The sequence below is a fragment of the Eleutherodactylus coqui genome, chromosome 5 (genome assembly GCF_035609145.1).
Source record: "Eleutherodactylus coqui strain aEleCoq1 chromosome 5, aEleCoq1.hap1, whole genome shotgun sequence".
Classification (NCBI taxonomy): Eukaryota; Metazoa; Chordata; class Amphibia; order Anura; family Eleutherodactylidae; genus Eleutherodactylus; species Eleutherodactylus coqui.
The window spans coordinates 183292506-183312949 of record NC_089841.1 but is presented as its reverse complement, the minus strand read 5'-3'; the positions used below and the strand labels follow the sequence as shown (position 1 = coordinate 183312949).

General features: G+C 40.0%; 1 protein-coding gene across 1 annotated transcript in view; it reads right to left on the bottom strand.

Annotated features, from left to right (window-relative positions):
• The window catches only part of SEZ6L (seizure related 6 homolog like), a 387992-nt gene that overhangs the window by 23492 nt on the left and 344056 nt on the right, over window positions 1–20444 (bottom strand). The window contains exons 9-12 of the mRNA XM_066604979.1: window positions 19256–19394; window positions 12803–12999; window positions 9959–10153; window positions 2534–2725 (exon numbers count right to left, since the gene is read on the bottom strand). Of these exons, the coding sequence (XP_066461076.1) occupies window positions 2534–2725; window positions 9959–10153; window positions 12803–12999; window positions 19256–19394 (723 nt within the window). The remainder of the gene's footprint in view (window positions 1–2533; window positions 2726–9958; window positions 10154–12802; window positions 13000–19255; window positions 19395–20444) is intronic.

The following is a 20444-nucleotide window of genomic DNA, read 5'->3' as shown; positions in this document are numbered from 1 at the left end:
ATCTACATTTATATAGGGGTTTCTGCTGACCTTGCATAGGCTGTACTAGAAGATTTAACTGGCTGTTTTGTAAAAGAATGGTTGTGATTTCAGAATAAGCAGCAAGTAATAGACCAACAGGTACTGTGATAGTGAATAGAAAATGCACCACTAATAAATAGACTATTGTATATCCATTATAGTATCCATAAATTAGGCACATTATATTTACTGATCACCAGTTGTAAGCATTGCACAATACTATTCAAGGACACACTTGACTGTGTGATCAATATGTTATTAAGACGACGATTATCTATTTACAAAGGATTTTTATTGGAAACAGATTTCTAGCTACTATAAGATTTGTCCCAGCATATCATTAGCAAGGACATTGGCAGCATGGTGGCTTAGAGCATAGCACTGTTGCCTTGCAGTGCTAGTATCCTGGGTTCCAATTAGAACAAGGGAAACCTCTGCATAATTGTATGTTCTACTTGAGTATTTAATTTCCCTCTCACTCTTCAGTAACATCCTGATCAGTAAATTTGCCCTAGTGCGATTGAGAAATTAGATCATGAGCCCCATTGATGACAGCGACTGATGTGAATGGTGGCAGTATCTGTGCAGCACTACAGAATATGTTGGCGCTATAAGCAATAAGAATAAAATAAGGGTAAGCCCAAATACTTTTTGTTTGCTATAGCTAAAGTGTTTTAGTATGATATTGCCAGAGGGGCTATGAAATCTTTTTATTCCGCTTCATGAACAGATTACCATTTATTATAAACCAGGGATGAAACGTCTGTTTTTGATTCAATATTTGTAGAATCAAGAGTTAACCAGTCTAAAAAAAACTGTTTAGATTCTCCTTCAACTGGGGCAAAAATTTACTTTGAGGCCTTAGCCCTTTGTCTAAATACCTTGGCCAAGGCACAGTGGTTTGCTGTCGCTCTCTTGACAGCCAGCAGTCAGGTCACATGCTCTGTCAGTCTCTTCCCTGCCCTAAAACTCACTTACATTATCCTTAAAGGGAACTTGTCATCACTTCTGTGCCTATAAAGCCGACTACTCCGATACAACATTGAAGTAGTGTTCTTTCTCAAACTTATTTTGCTATAATTCCTGATTAAATCATACCATTAAAAGTTAAGTTTAAACATTTCCTGTGCTGCATACTATTTCCATGGTTCATTGGACAGACCAGACCATCGCTGTTGGCTCGAGTATATTGCCTGTCTCGGCTAGTGCGGTGTGGATAATCTAAGAGTCATCAACCACACGGTGATCAAAATCTCATAAATCTGGAATTGGGGGATTAATGGCACATGTGTAGGCTAGTACACTGAATTTGCCCACAAAAGGGCAAAATGAACTGTATATGCATCGGTTTGGGACCTTTTGGCGCATGTGCAGGATTTTGAACGTTCCTTAGATGACGTCTCCTATGTCATCCGTGTCACAGTGGCTGGGAGGGATGTTGCTATGGGACATACTCTGGCCAGTAGAGAGTGTCCGACTCGTCCATTCGACTGCTGGGCAAGAAGTGATGACAGGTTCTTTTTTGAGAAGTAATAAGGCTATAATATATGTTAGATAGAATTTGTCTTTGTTTCCTCACACATCATTGTAGTATCTCACCACCTGTACAATAATGAGTGACAGAGCTGCAAAATATAGGGATGAGTTATTATGTACATTAGCATATTTCTATATTTATGTTCTTAATTAAAAAGCAGACTCATAATACAAACTGATATTACTTGCCATTCTGAGAAAAGTAACATTTTCTTTAGTTTAGCAGAAGTTGACAAAATACAGATCTCAAAGGCTAATTTGTAAAGTCGTGAGTAATGGGGTTTTCACATAAGGAAATTAAGCTTCTTGGAAGTAAGTGATTTATTTTCCTTGACACCTACTTTAAAGTCTTCACTGGTAAATTAACTCCTTTTTTTAACTAATATCTACAGCTTATTTAATGGTAGAGCTTAAAGGGGTCATCCTACAATAGACATCTGCCACCTATCTTACTGCTTAGAACCCCACAATTACTAGAATCGGGGGCCTGATCCCCCCATTCTTTCCAGAGTAATGTGATTTGCAACCTAATTAGCACTAGATCTTGCTTTCATCCAGTCTATAATGTCAGGGACTTTCATGTAATTCCATACAGATAGCAATTCTATGAGTGCTCAGCTTAGTAGGCTTTGGACCGCCACGTAGACTTGTGCAAGCAATATCATCCAAATATGTTATTCTGCTACTTTTTAATATGTTTCTTTTGTTTAAATGTCCTCATAACATATGTACATGAGCTCTAGCATGATCATGTGAATTGTGTGTGGCTATATCTGCTAATGATGAATTGGTGCGCCTCTACCCGGTATGCATGTAGAAACGCATTGACATCTTATGGAATTTTAAAACTAAGAATAGCTAACACAATCATGAGGAAATAAGTCACATAACTCCTAAATAAGCATTGTTGCTATTTGAAGTCAATAGCCTTCACTCATGGCCACATTTTATGAAAGTCCATATTTTAGGTACTTACAAACACAGTGCGGGATTCTCGAAGTCCAGATGGGAGTCCCTGTCTCCCGGCTGTAGCATGTTAGAAGAGAGCTTCCTTCAAGAACAAAGCCTGTGTTGCATGTGTACTGGATTGTGGTTCCGACCAACAGGACTGGATCTGAAATAAGGCGAGAGGAGTGCTCCACCTCTCCAGGATCTGTGCAGTACATGACTGCAACATAAACAGAAAGATGAATCCTGATTAATATACCTTCACATATATTTTATATATATAAATTGGGAAACGGATAAATGCAAAAATGAATGCTAGGAAAGGTGATAAACACTCACTAATGGGTTCGTCTATTTACTAAAACATTAAAAAGTACTTCTTGCCAATTGACATATTTTTGATTATGTGCAATAGATGTGAATAGGATAAAATGTATTCATAACTGCTGTATTATAAATTACTAAAAAATTACTCTGACCTCTATGGCAAAGCTGGGCTATAACGTCTATGTGAAAGTAATATGTAGTATGTGAGCCCATCAGGGCCTTGAGGTCACTAGTCTGGTTGCTACAAGTATAATAATGCAAAATGGAAGCTTTAAAATTGGAAGAGGGCTACAAATACAAGGTATGGTTAGCCAAGTGACATATGATAACCTGAACTTCTCCAAGTTGAAAAATGTGAACCTTCTTTAAGCTTTAGACAGCTCCTAAAACCTATCTTGAACTGAATCTCAACTACTTCAATGCAGAAGAATACCTTAAAACAATCTGACCTACAAATTAATTTCTCAAAAGTAATAAACTAATTCATAACATCAGGAGGATCATTGTCTTAGAAACAATTTGTATATTTTTTTCATACTGAGGTTTTGGCCCCTATTTTATCTCAACTAGCCCCTTCTTAATGGCCACTAGGTGTTTATACGACTTCATTCACCTCTGGTAGATATCTCTAGACAACAAAGAGCCAACAAAGGATACAACCAAAAACATAATGTAACACTTGTCTGTACAAACTGATTACATTCAGGAATAGCATGTAAGAGTCACAGATCAAAAGTGATTTTAAAATTTTTATTTTACCATATTTTTTGTCAAATGTTACAAGTAACTAAAAAAACAACTTTAATCATTTACATTCTTAAGAACAAATATAGAAGAACACTTTTAAAGTAGGAGGCACTTTGACAGGCACAATTACAGAGTTCAGTAAAGAATTTGGAATTCATCACAAAAGTCACACGATATTTCACAACACAAATTATAATCTATCGAAGGAAAGGACAAGTCAAGCATCCCTTGGTTTTGCCAATCCAACCACTGTATTTAATGGTGATGAAGTCTTCAGAAAAATCCAAGTTTCTTATGGACATTCAAAGTGTCAGTTATTAGATTTCCAGTCCTTTTTTTTTCCATCCACAACATAATGAGAGTACTTTTAATCACGTTGAAGATGATATTATGACAAAAGCAAAGCATCCATAGCTGATGATGAAATGTTGATCCTCGTGAATCATATCATGGCTAGATGAGGACAGTCACTTTTATACTAAGAAGGCTAAGATGGTTAAAGAATGGTCAAGTGAGAACTCTCATTATTACCCGGAGAAAAGTCATACAAGAAAAAAGACAATTCATAAAACACATAGTATTGGAAGTCTATAGATTGAGAATATTGAATTGTGTCTCATGTATTTGCCAATGAGACAACATGCAACTGATAACATCTGAATAATAATTGTATGAAAGGAGCATCGGGTCATGTCAATCAGGCAAGTCATAAAGTAGGAATGGTGGGGGTCTGGCCACTTGATGCCACACTAAGGTTCTATTCCCATGAAGGCTTTGATGTGCATTCAGTACATACTGTGGGCCTACAGACGTTCATTAGTCATTGTATGTTGAAAAATGTCCTGTTTAGGCAAATGCACCTTGTGTTTTAACTGTACTAAAAAAGTATAGTCCACCAGGGGTATCCTATATAAAATTTTCATGATGGGAGTCAATGCAGACATATGCACCTGCATAAGTATAATTGCATATATCTCAGGTAAACATTCTGCGACACGTTGCCTGGGTGCAGTATGAACAGAGTCTGTTCCTGACAATAAGAGGCTCCCATTCCTTTTTTTTGTGTAAGGGCACCTTTACACTGAGCGACTATCATTCAGTCACTCAGAAAAGTTGTTGAAGTGTACAAATGATGGTTGTTTACTTTTACGCAGAGCGATGATTGTTCATTACTAGAGATGAGCGAGTATACTCGCTAAAGGCAATTGCTCGAGCGAGCATTGCCTTCAGCGAGTACCTGCCCGCTCGAGACAAAAGGTTCGGGTGCCGGCGACGGGCAGGGAGCTGCGGGGGAGAGCGGGGCGGAACGGAGGGGAGATCTCTCCCTCTCTCTCTCACCCCCGCTCCCTCCTGCTGACTGCCGCTACTCACCGCTCCCCCGCGCTGGCACCCGAACCAGCAGTCTCGAGCGGGCAGGTACTCGCTAAAGGCAATGCTCGCTCGAGCAATTGACTTTACCAAGTATACTCGCTCATCTCTATTCATTACTTGTTTGCCAAGATATCATTTATAGAAGGGATATCCATGCAAATTCATTCGCAAGTTGTGGAAGTACCAATAACTGGGACTTTACACCAGATGACTTTTGATCCACCAGCGACTATTTGTTGTTAAGCTGAAATGTAACGACTAGCGACTTACCGCTCATCGCCCTGTTGGTGGCCATATTTATACTGAATGACTATTGAAATTCGCTCTTTTGAGTGATTTTTCGATCAGTAATAAGCCTGTGTAAAGGTACCTTAACAGTTGGCATATTTTATTTGACTATTGATGGAGGGAAGACTCCACCAATAACATTTTCAGGAGATGTCAATATGATTTAAGTGTATTTTAATTTAAAATGTAAAATTTATTTTAATTTTATTTGGAAGGTGTCATCCTTACCAAAATTGCTTTGTAATAATTGCTTCGTAATGTTTTCCTTTATAATCAATGGAAAGAGCATTTCCGCTTTTACTAACTTTATAATTGACTAGCTTGAGCCTCAATTTACTAGAGTTCTATTGGAAAAAAAAACAACTATGTTCCTTAGGATAGTGAATCTATATTTTATATTGTTGTAACAATGCTGTAGCGCTCTGCATAAATGTCAAACCTGTCTAGAGAAGATGTTGATTAAAAAATATTTAAGGCTTTATGTAACCTTTATGCCAAGATCTCAAGAGCTTTCCCAGATCTCATATTTCTGCTAAATGTTCCAATGTATAAAGTGAAGTTTATTTTACCCTTTGAATAAAACTATTTTCTGTTTAAGTACAGATTTAATCTGCATAAAAAGTTGAATAGCTTTCCATATCCTTACATTTCCTATCTTGCACTAATGATAAGGTACAGAATGTATTATATAGCCTAGAGCTGACCTCAGAATTCTCACGCTAATGATACCACAGATAGTCCTTTTCAGACAACTTAGCTGAACTACTACACTGTAAAGCTCTTGATTTTTCTTTAGAAATCATATTTCTGTACAGTGCCTGTTTTTAACAACTATATTTCCTGGGAAGCATATCATTAGAACAAGCTCCCATTGAACAAGTAGGACACGGGAGAGTTGAGCTTGGGAGAAGTTTGCTGAATCCAGTAAAATTTAATTGCATATTTTGACAAATATGGGAATCTCCTAATATTATTTTTGGCTCCTGGAACATCACGGTCTACCATGTTTCCTCAAGGGGATTTCCATGCAAATACTATTGATGGCCTACCATCAGTATAGGCCATCAATAGTTGATTGGCATCGGTTCGCCACTCGGGATTCTGGCTGATCAGCTGATTGGGTGCCCACTGTAATCACCGCAGGGTACGGAGCAGCAGCTTTTATTCTGAGCCCTGTGTAGTGACCGGTGCTTATAATTGCAGGCACAACTGTCACTGATTTTAATGAGAATTGCTCCTGTAATTATGAGTGCTGGCCACTACACAGGGCTCAGGGCCAAATGCTTCCACTCTTACCCCTGTGTATTGAGACTCTGACAGCAGGCGATCAATCAGTGGATCAGCCGGTGTCCCAATCAGCAGATCCCAGCGATCACGTTTTGATGACCTATCCTGAGGGCAAGTCATCAATAGTGTTTGTGTGGAAAACCCATGGTAATAACCTAGGCAACTAATCAGAGCAAGCCCTATACAGACACTGCATAAGCAGGGACCTTGGCAGAACTGAGCTCAGATGCCAGCAGAAATTAAAACCCATCTAAGGATGAGAGTGGGCATAGTATAATGCTTCTTTTGGTTCCTGAATACAATGTTTTACCTGGTTTATTCTGGACAAGACTTCACACTCTAGTATATATGTAGACATGTAAACATTATATTACAGTCAATATACAATGTAAAATTAATATGAATTGTATGTTGATATAGCCATGTATAGCCATATAATATGTCACCACACTGTTCTGTTTTAGTGCCCAAGTGCACCCCAAGAGTAAGGGCCTCGTTTTGACTTTTGCACCCCTTCTAGCTACTCCATTGGTGTATGGCCAATAGAAAATGCACTCAACCTTAGACCCTGCACTGTAGGTTATATCTAAATGTGAACTGCTTAAGGGTGAATGTACTCTTAAAGAATAAAGGAATGACATGTGTAATGCGGACAAGTAATGAATGAAATGCTCTAAATGAATTTTTCATTGTTCGGTGGAAGTGACAGGCAGTGCATCAAGAATAATAAACGTATTCACCTCATGCATACATTGCTCTGCTCTGCAGTTTTTCCATTTATCAGATTTCCTTTGCAACAGGAGTCCTTTTAACAATAATATCAATTATTAACTAGCAATAATGCTGCCATTCTGAATAATAGATTGATAATGAATAAGAGTTATGTAACACTTCAACGCCCACGTACTATTTGGTGACTTTCAGCCTATGAATTCACCATCCTCACAACCTGTTAATTAGCACCCGCTTTCTGCTATATCCCATTCATTCCTTTTATTTTACTCTTCTTCCATTCACCTTCATCATTTCATTCTGTAAAGGTACATTTTACACTTGACGTTTCATTACTTTTTCACCCCAAAGGATTGACAGTGTGTGTATTGTAAGAACAGGATATATATATAATGTTTCTAAGAACCACCAATTATAGTCACTACATCAAACAAGTCGTATATATGTGAATAACAGCTTTCATTCTAAAAGTGCTGTATGACAGGAGGCAGTCTAGGAACTGAAGGCTTTGGGTGCACTTAAGACTTTTTGCTTTAGAGATTTCTTGCATAAACATATGCATTTTACTGTATTTTTGCTTGTATGAAGTAGACATATCATTCGGTCCACTGGGATGAAGGTATCTGGTCATTATTTGTTGTGTTCATTCATTGGTGGCTTCTCTAGCATTATGAAGGGTTCACCAGCCCAGGAAATCATAAATGCAGCCATATTTGTGTTAATGCATTGTGTACTATGTCCAAAGACAGCTATACGAATACAACATTATCCAATGGCCATAATATGGCAATTTATGTGTTTTTTGACTCTTTTCTGTAAAACAAATTCTGTAGCTTGAGGACCACATTTAAGTATAACAGGTAGGTTTGAGTACACTTAGGTGATAATGAAAAAATGATGTGACTGAAATCAAGAAGGTGTTGAATTCTTTAACCATTTGCCACTAATTGTTAAGAAGAACAGATTAAATGATCGCTAAAGGGATTGTCCGGTTAGTGGACAGCATGACCCCTTTAGTGCCCCCTGCACTGAAATAAGAAGAGGAGCAGTACTTACCTGTCCCCTGCTGCTGCGGTCCAGCACTGGATAACCCTTTTAGGGGATGTTCACACACAGTGTAATTGGTGCAAATTCTTGAACAGAATCCACCCCTTCCATTGAAAGGGTGAGATCTGCTGCACTTCTGTATCAAAAACCGAATCAAAATCCACACCTAATGTGTGGATTTTGGCATGTTTTTTAATGCAGATCCACATCAAAATCTACAGAACAAAAAAGATGGCGGATCCACACCAAAATCCACAATGTGTGACCATACCGTTAACCTAAATTATGGTGCTTATAGTTTAGCTTGCAGTCCGGGGAGCCTCTTTTCATACTTACCCAGCCTCCCGTTACTGCGGTGATCCACTGGTAAAGTCAGAACAGACATAGGAAGCTTGACTCTTCAGAAGGCTTCTAAAAAGAGTCCAACTTACTGTGCACACTGTGACTTTGCTGTGGGACACCGCAGAAACTGGAGACCGGATGAGTAGGAAAAGACGCTCCCTGGACTCCACATCATCAAAACTATAAGCACCATAACTTAGGGCCCTTTTACACGGGTCAAGAAATTGTCCAGATCTCCACTATAAGCGAGAAGCTTAACGATTAAAGTTCAGTCTAAATGCATGCATGGCTGAACGACGGACGATAAATTGGTTCGTTATTCAATTTCTGCATGCATAAAAACTGAACAACGATCGGCTGGGGTAAACAGGCAGTCATTCATCTATGAACGACTGCCTGTTTACTATGAATGGAAATGGAAAGGCTGGAGCGATCCCCGCCTGCTCTACCTCCATTTACCAGGGACGATTGTTCGTATGTAAGAGCACAGGAGCGATCATTGCTGGGACAACCTATCGGGAATCTGCAACCAACAGGTCATCCCTTAGTTTATGGTGCTTACAGTTGGTTTTAAACCAAATTTCCAAAAACTTTAGGTGTAGGCAGGCACCAATACTCTTTCCTTTAAGCTGGACTGTGTTTAAATCTAGCAGTCTTTTTTAGATTGCAAGCAGGCCTGAGCTTGGAAAACACTCTTTATATTTTCAATGTATCCCCTTCTTGTCTGGATTAGTTAATTAATTAGCACATACTGTAGATCCCAATTGGCACCTAATGCAGCATGGCTTCTGCTCAACCTGTAACTATGTAGTTGTGGACCTTATGACAGTTCATGTAAACTATGTAAATATCAGCAAAACAAATCTATCGCTGTCTGTTTAAGATGACTGTGGTATAATTTCCTTGGATTTTAATAAAAACCCTCTTCTCACTGCAGTAAATGTGATGTTTTTAGCTCAGTTTTGTGTTGCTAATTAGACTCAATGAAGCCAAATAAAATATAATTGTTACGTGACTTGTTTCCAAATGCGGTCAATAATGTATAGTACTTCTGAGAATTAATATTTCTGGTAGATCAGTACGTCTTCCCATATCTACTCTAACATCCATAGTCATTGTTTTTTATTTTAACCCCTCGATCACCTTTACAAATGCAAATACATGCTCAAGGCAAGCGTAACAGCAATGGTATGTTTAATGTGATAATTCCAAGCAAAGGAACTTGACGTCTTAAGATGAATATCAATTGCCGACGATTCAAGAAGACCATGGAATAATCGTGAATGGAGTAATAAAACTGTTTGTGTCTTACTTTTTTCACAAAATGGGGGGTCGCTGCTCCAGCTCAGATCCCACTGGCAGGTTAGGGTTTCACTTCCCACAATATCATATCCTGGGTCACACTGGTAAGTAATTTTTGCTCCTCTGACAAGATCGGTGTGAGATGTTGTTTTCCATCCATTTTGAATTTCAGGAAGGTCGGAACATGAATCATTTCTGGACACTTCTAGAATATATGGTACAAAATCTGGTTGGTTCTCTGATATCTATTGATATATAAGCAAGCATTTTAACAACTAGTCTAGTTCCACATACAACTAGGAAAGGGAAAACCCAGTGACTTGTGTCATTGGTGGTTCAGTCAAATGCAGGTATGATTGTTGGACTAGTTTGAAGGTAATTCCGCGATATGTATCTGGCATTAGTAAAGAGGCATGTGGCTGGCGTTGTAACGTGAGGTTGTGGATGCCAATGCCATGGCGTATGTGACTGGCATCATTAAAGAAAGGACGGGGCACTGTGGATGGCAATGCCATGGCGTATGTGACAGGCATCATTAAAGAAAGGATGTGGCTACAATAAAAAGGAATGCAGCATTTTGATGGCGCAGCTTCCCTTCTTTGATGGAAGATATGTTAATGATATAGGTGCCTTATCACTAGTGCTTATGTGGGGTCTTTGTAAGACTATATCTGCACCATGTTTTTGCCACACAGTTGAGCTGTACTTTTTTATAACAAACTCCAGAAAAATGTAAACTGCTACAACTTCCAGTGTAAATGTAATAGCATATACCTGGATACTATGTTTTAACAGGACAGGCAATGACAGTCTGCTACCTTTTCTGCCCTATTGAAAAACAATATCCAGACATATACGGTAGTGTTTTTTTCGCAATGGAAATCAATGACTACAAGGTTCACCTCTATAGGGGTCCAGTTTCATCCTGTTGCAGTAGTAAAAAAATTGTATTGAGTAAAAACCATAGGCTTCAATGGTATCGCGAAAATGTAGTGTTCATCTGGCCTTATGACTGTTACTGGCAAGTATGTGCGTGCATTCCTGTTTATGCTTTCATCATGGGCGTCCCAAAGTGCACTCATATAGATGTTTGCACTTATGTGTATATGTACAATATTTATCTTTATATATCGTATATGTCCGTTGGTATTGTAGTAAATCCACCATCAAGGTATGCAACAGCTTCCGGTGTGTTTTATTAGCAGTAGCTTAAAACTTTTTTCTCTTCCTCTGTTACACTACATTTTTGAAGCTCAGCGGGCACTAAATTGGCACAATCTATCCAAATAATGGGGCTGTATTGACAAACAGTAGTATCCTATCTCAAAGAGCAGCAAGAAATAATAACTATGAGACTGGCTGGGTGCGAAGAGCAGAAATAAAGTCTCTCTTAACCCCTTTATGTCAGTAGGTCACTAATACAGCAAGTAGGAGTAACTAGGAATGACATAACGGTAGTATAAAATGTAATACTCAATACATGATATCCTTAGAAAGACACAATAGCTCACCACATTCTCAGTGGCATTGTGGGCCACGTAAACACACTAATTAAGCAAGAAAAGTGATGTTCAATAAGGTCCAAAATGTCATTTAAAAAGTGTGAGCAGGCATCACCCCACTTTTTGCCCTCTGAACTAGTTCTTATACATAAGCACCTTAAAATGGTTGTATAGGATAAAGAAATGACTGCTTTCTTCCAGAAATGATGCCTTAGCTGTTCATGGACCGTGTCTGGTATTACAGATCAGCTCCGCTGAAGTGAATGCAGATGCGTTGTAATTAGAGTTGAGCGAACATACTCTGGTGAGCTTGATGCTCGTTCGAGTATTAGCGTACTTGATGGTGCTCGTTACTCGAACAAGCATCAAATCGCGGTCGACCCCGCCCCAGCTTTTGGCTCCTCCCCGCTGTGACATGCCTGTTTTGGCCCCTCCCTGCCGTGACGTAGCGCACGTCATTTGAACATTTTTGGTCTGGCAGGAAGGGGAAGGGGGAAAGAGAGAGAGAGGGAGAGGGAGAGGGGGAGGGAGAGGGGAAAAAGGGAGGGAGAGAGAGAGAGGGAGAGAGAGGGAGAGAGGGAGAGAGAGAGAGAGAGAGAGAGAGAGAGAGAGAGAGAGAGGGGAGAGAGGGAGAGAGAGAGAGAGAGAGAGAGAGAGAGAAAAGCACGAACCAAGAAAAAAACAAAAAAACTCGGGACCCTGCGTCCCACATACAAAAATGCTCGAGTCTCCCATTGTAGTCAATGGGGTTCGTTACTCAAGTAGAGCTCTCAAATTTTACGAAAAGCTTGACTCAAATAACGCGGTCCCGAGCATTTGGGTGCTCGCTCATCTCTAGTTGTAATACCATACACAACCTGTAGAAGAAATCAGCCATGTTTTTACCCTTTAGGGTACATTTATACCAAGCGGAATTGGTGTGGATTTTTTGCAGCTGAAAATCTGCAGCAAAAGCTGTATCAAAGTCCACGCCAAAAACCATGTTAGGCTATAGAACATTGGTGAGGATTTTGGCATGGATTTTGATGTGGATCGAAAGCAAACTTTGCCCCTTCAGTTGAAAGGGTCAAAAACCGCATCAAATCTTCCACAAATGATGCAGATTTTCTTGCGGGTTTTGGTTCTGCTTCGCACTAAAATCCGCCGTGCAAAATACGCAACGGATTTTGACCTTGATGTGTATCAAAATACTCTGTGTGGGAACGTACCCTTAAGGGTATAAGGAGCACAAAGTATGCACATTATCACACTAGAGCGTTACTACCAGTATGTACTCTTGTATCAGGTAGTCCAGAAAGACATCAGTTCTTGACCGTCCTACTCTCCCCACTAGAAAGACAAAAAATGCTCACCTATGTAATTTAAAATAAAACCTTGCCCCTTTCCAAATATCATTCCAGCTGGATCTGAATGAAACTGAATGGAGAGGTCAGGAGAGGATGAGTAGAGCTTCTGAGGGCCACTGCTTCCAACAAACTGACCTAAAATCTTCGAGGTAATTTCATCTCCATCATAAATAGTCAAGATGTCATTGTTACTCAGATTTAATCTGCAACACAAAGAAAATATTGGTATTTACCAGAAACTCAATGTCATGACACTGCAGGCCAACTATTGGACATTAGATTGGCTAATGATGAAATTTATTTTCTCATAAACAGCGCCACCCATGTCCCTAGGCTGTATTTGGTATTGCGACTCAGTTCTGTTGCAATGACTCTTATAACATAAAAAAAATGACCAGCACAGAGAGTACTCGTATATGTGAGCACCCTTCAGCATCGGGAAGAAAAAAACCCTACGGTATTCAAATCCAATGAATACCAATGAGTTCCAGTCTGATGCTATCTAGTCATGTCCATCAATCAACCAGTCCAGTTCATTTTTCTAGAAAGCTTGTATTGCTCATACAGACTGGTACAAAGACCGACATTATGTGACTGCTGTGCAACTGCATTTCTGCTCTGCTATTAGTACAGTCTTGACCTTAAGAATGAAACAGACTGGTTGCTAGAGAAAGACTGCCTAGCAACCATGACAATTTATATCTCCAGTGGAATTCGGAAGTCGAAGACTGAGACTATTTAGCTCATTTTTATAGAACAAAGAATAAAAAAGGAGCCATACGTTTATCTCTTAGGGCCAGTTCTTGTTTGCGTTCTATTTCTCTGTTCTGTTTTTGAGAAACAGAATTAGGACTGAAATAAATTCTTCAGTTTTTTTCCATTGATTTTGATGGGTTTTCAAAAAGCTGAAAGCTTTCGGTTTGCTTCCTTTCCATTAGTTTCAGTAATTCCAGTAAAAAGAAAAAAAAACAACTAAAACATGACGGAATGGAAGCAAACTGAAAGCATTTAGTTTTGTTTAAGCCATTGAAATCAATAGAAGGAAAAAAAGAAACATTTATTTTAGTTTTTATTCCATTTCTCCGCTACAAAAGCAAAACAGAGAGGCGGAGAGCCCTAAAAGCCCTAAAATGCAAATATGAACTGGCCCTTAGTACTCTATAGCCTTATTTAAAAATAAAATTAGTCACACATTAACTATTTAAAGGGGTATTCCAGGCTCAAAATGGAAATTCTGAAAATCCTGAAGGAGTTACAGATAAGTAACAGCAACTTGTACCTTTTATCTGCAGCTCTGGACCCTCTTCTTGGTCCCATGCAGCCTATGATCACTTCCGCAGTAAACACAGCAACAGACTGCTACCTTCAGCATGCATAGAGCTTGTTTACTGGCCAGCACTTGAGCTCCGCCCACAGCTCACAGGTCCTGCAACTTACTAGCACCAACCTCCCTCCTACTCAGAGAGCCAGAGAAAGCTGCTGAAACAGACAGACCAGAGCTTCTGTCACTCTGAACTGAACATGAGCAATCCAGTGCAGTACTTCCGCTCTTCTCCTCCCATCATGCACTGCTCACAGGAAGTTGGAGGCTATGAAAAGGGGAGGAAGTAGCAAATGCAGACAAGCTGTCAGAGGAAGGGGAGGTATTTTTCAAGTGGAGGGTCATGTGACCTAAAAAATGAAGAAAGTAGCTAGATTGGGTACAGTGCCCCTATTACAAAATGACTTATTGTGATGATGCACACTACATTTTAAAATGTTACTATGTGCCTAGAATACCCCTTTAAATATTGATAATTTGCATTTTTCGAATTCAATGCCGAAACTCAGATTTTTGATAATGACCTCTTATTGTCCTGTTTGTCACCTTCTATTCTATTCACATCAATATTTCATAGAAATGCTCAACTTTCTTCCGTCCGGCTTTAAATGGCTAATCACATGTGCCAGCACTGGCTGTGATGTACAATACACTTTTAGCCTTTGCTTTTTGTGGTCTACAGTCCAATCTTGTGAATATAAAAAGATTAAGTGCTCATTACTAGCATAATAAAATTAGGTTCCAAGTCCTGTATACATAGTAGACAAGTCTTTAGTTCCCAGACCTTCTGGAAAGGCACACGTAATAACATTTTATTCATAAAATCTTGCAAAAAGAAGTAATAAAACTCAAAAATCCACCGAGTAACAGAATTTGGCTATTTATGTGACTATCTGTTTATTATGCTTTTTTGCACAGTTGTATAATTGTTAATTATTCCATTATAACTCAGCTAGAGATTTATTTTCTCATTTCCGAAATTCTAGGACAGGAATAAAAATAAAAGTATAATTTAATATGCTGAAAGATAAATATTTCCAGCATTGAATAAATTCATGAATGTAGCTCGGTCTGGAATAATGATGAGGGTTTATTATGGAAATAACCTTATCCCTTTAACTGTTACAATGTAAAATGTGTATCTACTGTTGCTAGAGAATTTGTCGCTGGTCCAGAAGTGGCTCGTCCATAGATGCCAGGACTTCAAGTGTTCAAGTGTAACCTTCTCTATGGGAATGAATGTCATTGTGACTGTGTAGATAAAAGGGAGAACAGTTGTGGCTTTAGATTGGCGTTCCCTAAAATAATAGAGGCATTAAGCCTAGTAACTAGAGATGAGCGAGTATACTCGCTAAGGCTAACTACTCGAGCGAGTAGTGCCTTATTCGGCTGCCGGCGGGGGGCGGGGAGCGGCGGGGGAGAGCGGGGAGGAACGGAGGGGAGATCCCTCTCTCCCTCTCTCCTCCCTGCTCCCCCCTGCAACTCACCTGTCCCCCGCGCCGGCAGCCGAATCTTTAGGGACGAGCGGGCAGATACTCGACTAATGCACTACTCGCTCGAGTAGTTAGCCTTAGCGAGCATACTCACTCATCTCTACTGGTAACTGTCTGAACAGTCTGTGCTTTCCAGTGAGAGATGAGGAAATGGATATACTGGATTCCAGTCAACAAATTCTGCCTTCATTTATGAATTTGGTTCACATGAATACGAGGAGCATTTTTTCACCCTGGTCATAGAATCATAGAATGGTAGAGTTGGAAGGGACCTCCAGGGTCATCGGGTCCAGCCCCTGCTCAATGCAGGATCACTAAATCATCCCAGACAGATATTTGTCCAGCCTTTGTTTGAACACTTCCATTGAAGGAGAACTCACCACCTCCTGTGGTAACCCGTTCCACTCATTGATCCCCCTCACTGTCAGAAAGTTTTTTTCTAATATCTAATCTACGTCTCCTCCCTTTCAGTTTCATCCCATTGCTTCTAGTCTTACTTAATGAGGTTGCATAATGAAGACAATTAATTAAAAAAAAAAAGAATCCTGTATAATGATTAGCTGGTTACTTTAACCCCTAGGGATCTGCTCTAATCCCCATACAGCTATCATTAGTCAGCTGTACATCTTCCTGTTCACACGGAGATGTGCAACAGACCCACCAGCATTTCATGCTCATGCAAATGAAACAATCAGCTGATTAATAAGCATTGGCTCATTCATTGGCTGATTGTTTGACTTTTTACTTTGGCTGATGATCAGTAAATGAATGTTCATACCTGATGAATGCATCATGTAAACGGCCCTTACGGCTGGGTGAAATATTTGTACACGCATAATTTGCAAAAGCAATACGCAGTGAATAGAACCCATTGATTTTAATGCGTTCGTTGTGTGATTGTTCTCCGAAAAGGCCCATTTACACATAACGATGATTGCTCAATATTTGTCCAAACGACCAAAAATAAGCAATAATCGTTACATGTAAACACAGGCATAAAGCAGTATTCGCTTGAACGATGATTTTAAGGTGAACTTAAAATCCATTGTTCAACTAGTGAGAGATAAAGTATCTCTTAATAGGCTGCAAGCTGTTATCTCAATGGGAGCCAGCAGATAACATTATGGTCTGCCAGCAGCCACGAAGAGAACAATGCAGCTGTGTGCACAGCTGGGCATGTGATTAATCACAAGTCTGGCTCTGCAAACAGCTTCTGGAGGCCCTTTTACATGCAAATGAAGGTGATAAAGTGTTAATGGCCATTAACACTTTATGCAAATAGATCATAAAATCTTTTAATTTTTCAGTCGTTTGCAAGATTATCTTTGCATGTAAATAGGCCTTAAGAGAAACCAAGTAATCTTGTAGATATGATACTTTTTAATGGCTAACAAAAATACATGATGTTATATCAAGTTTTCAAACCTCTCAGGATTCTTTCTCGGGCATAATGAAACAAATATAAAGACATATTTATATTAAACATGCACCTTCATGTGTTTTTCTGCATTCCGGTCGCTCTCAAAAAAAAAAAAAAGCTGCAGCATAGTCTATTTTCCTACGCATTGTTCACTAAAAGTCCCCATAGAAGTCAATAGGGATGTACAAATGCACACAAAATATGCTAGGAGATGTGTGAAATACTGCATAGTTGCACAGGAAAAGGAATACATATTAAACTTATTAGACTAGTTATGGCTTGGAGCATCAGTGTGTATTTTTATGCATGCCCAATTGCACATGACTTGTGCACCCAAAAAGTATAGTAGAATATGATTGCAAAAAGACAACATTTGAGCGCGCAAATATGCATAATTTCGAGTGAATCTTGGGTTAGGCCCACACATCAGTATTTTTGCGCGATGCGAGAATGAGTGACAATGCACAATTATGAAGCCAATAATTTTCAAAGGTTTCATTTCCATTTGCAATGTTTTCACTTATGCGATGTTGTGTGAAAATAATATCGCAGCGATATTGCCCAAAGCAATGGCAGAACCCTGCAATCCTCTGCTACCGCTGTGAGAGCGGTACTACACTAAATACTACACTGACATGCAGGTTCGCCCATTGCTCGGTTGTTAATTGCTATTTTGCAATAAAATTGCAAGTTGGTGCAGTTTTTGGCCACTACATATAATTGCACCCTTTACAGCATATGCTTTAAACACCATCATTGGGATCCTCAACTATCGAGTGAATGGGAGTCCAACTATTTCCATTGTTGTAGTTTCCATATATTTCAATAGAGACAAAGCTATATTTGAACACTGCCACTTTTCCACTGAACTGTATGGAGAATGGGATTTAGCGAAAAGGGATCAGGTAATATTTGCATGTAGCTACATTGTTGTCTCCCAGAATAAGGCCTCATTACTACGGTGTATTTGATTTGCGGAATAAAAAAATCCATAGTTCAAACCGACATAGGGAAGCATGGGCGTCCGCACTTCAATTTACACATGCAGATTTGTTTTCCGGATTATGCATGCGGAAAACAAATTGCAGCACGCTGCATTTTAAGGCTTCGGTCAGACGAGCGTGTTTTGTGTGCGCCTATAGGCCCACAAAAAAAAAATACGCCTCGCATGAAACATTGCCCGTTCACTGGAGCTGCTGTGCTTGAAGAAGTGTAACTGCTCCAGGAGAGAAGAGAAGAAGCCCCACAGGGCTTCAGGATTTTCCCAAAGCAGAGAGAGTGAGCAGAGCTATGGGGGGTTTCCCCATAGCACTGAGAGATGGAGTGGGGCGAAGGGTTAATCCCCCATTGCTCCACTCTCTGTTCCTTGCTATGGGGAAATCCCCCACAGTTCTGCTCACTCTCCCTGCTCTACGGAGATCCCCCATAGCTCTGCTAAATCTCCCTGCTATGAGGACATCCCAAGGGATATCCCCATAGCAGAGAGTGAGTGAGCGGGGCTCTAGAGATTCTTCCTGCAATAGGAAAATCCCTTGGGGAGAGTGGTGGGGGGAGTTCCCTACTGCCCCCCGCTGCTGGGGAATTGTTTAGCAAGGGGACAGGAGGAATACCCTACTGCTTACAGCAGGACATTTAAAAGGTTCTTCTGGCCAGAAGCACCTTTTAAATGTCCTGCTGTAAGCAGCGGGGAAGCTATTCCATTAACTCCTGCTCCCATAGGAGTCAATGGAATCTCCGGCCCGTCACGTACCGAAGATAGTATATGTTCTATCTTTCTTAGCTGTGCTGCGTTTTGCACCCCTTATTCCGTGCATATGAATGCTTCTATAGGAACCAATTGGTTCTTTTAGAAGCGTTCATTCTGTGCGTGGAAGAAGGACGCTCATCATTGAAGTCAATGGAAGCAGTCTGATCCATAGCCCGTCCACAATTGACATTGTGAACGGGCCACGGATTCCGCAAGAAAGCAGTTTAAAATAAAAGGAGTTTAAAAAAAAATAAACTGTACTGCGAATGTGCGTCAACCGCCACTTCCGCACACATCCACAGTAGAGAAAAAAAAGACTCGGGCAGGTACGCAGCGTCCTTGGCCACGAGCACAGGTGGATTCCGCTGCGGGCTCCAGCATGCGGAATTCCACCTAACCGTGAACATGAGGCCTGAGTTCAACTGGTGGGTGCAAACTGTAAAAATGCACACATGTAACTGTAAATTCTAGTACTTACAACTGGATATCAAGGAATATTCTTCTATCGTCTCCCACATGGATTCGCCATATACAGTCTTCTCCTTCTGTATATAAATCAGGCCAGTTTGGTGACAATATAACCCCTGCAGGGGTAGACAACTCACCACCACACATTGCTGGATGAAGAAAAGAAAATGACAGCAGTGATCTATATATACAGTAAAGTGGTATATATGGGAGAATGCTTAATTATATGTGTATAACAAGTCAAAGGACTTCTTCGTCTACACTAAATCACTGGGTTACAGCTATTGTGTTTAATTATTAAAGTTGGTGTGAACAGCAAAGACACATTCTCTATGCAAGATAATGGGTTTGGAACCGAAGTATAAAAAAACTGCCGATCCAAAAAGAAATGTTTTGGGAGAAAGATTTTATTAACAAATAAATACTGAACTTTTAGGCTGGGTTCACACGGGGCGTAATAGCGGCGGAATTTCCGTGCAGAAAGTCTGTATGGCAATTCCACCTGCGGCTCCTAATCCTGGGATTAGCCAGCAAAGTGAACGAGATTTTGCAAAAATCTCATCCACACGCTGCGGCCAAGCTGCACGAAAACGGACATGCGGCGTGGAGTTCAATTCCGCAGCATGTCAATTCTTTTCTCTTTCCTGCAGCGACCTCTCTTCTCTCTATGGGGAGAGAAAGCCGCAGTGGAACGCTAATGGCGAAACCGCTCCAAAACCCGCGGCCGCAGGTTTTGAAGCTGCGCTTTTCCAGCGGAATTCTCACGTTTTTTTGGTACTGCCATTCTGCGAGAATTCAGCTGAAATTCCGTCCCGTGTGACCCCAGCCTTAAAGAGGCCAATACAACATCTTACGAGATTTTGCATTTGAGTATTTTGAATTTGTTAGGGATCAAAAACTGCCAAGGGGTAGATCTGCTTGATCAATACATAAAGAATATATGTATGGTATATTATCTATGGATTACGCGGGTATGCCCTTTTAAATTTTTTGATCCCTAACAAATTAAAAGAAAAAAAATATATACTGCTGATAAATACATGTAGAGAGGAAAAAAGCGTTACATCGGAGAGCAGAGAGCCATTAATCATGGCTTCATCTGAAGGAACCTTGAAAGTGTAGGTGAGTGCTCGACTGAGAACTTTACAGTCTGATCAGCACATTCTGATGAGCTCTCGGTTATGCAGGTATTTAGTGAA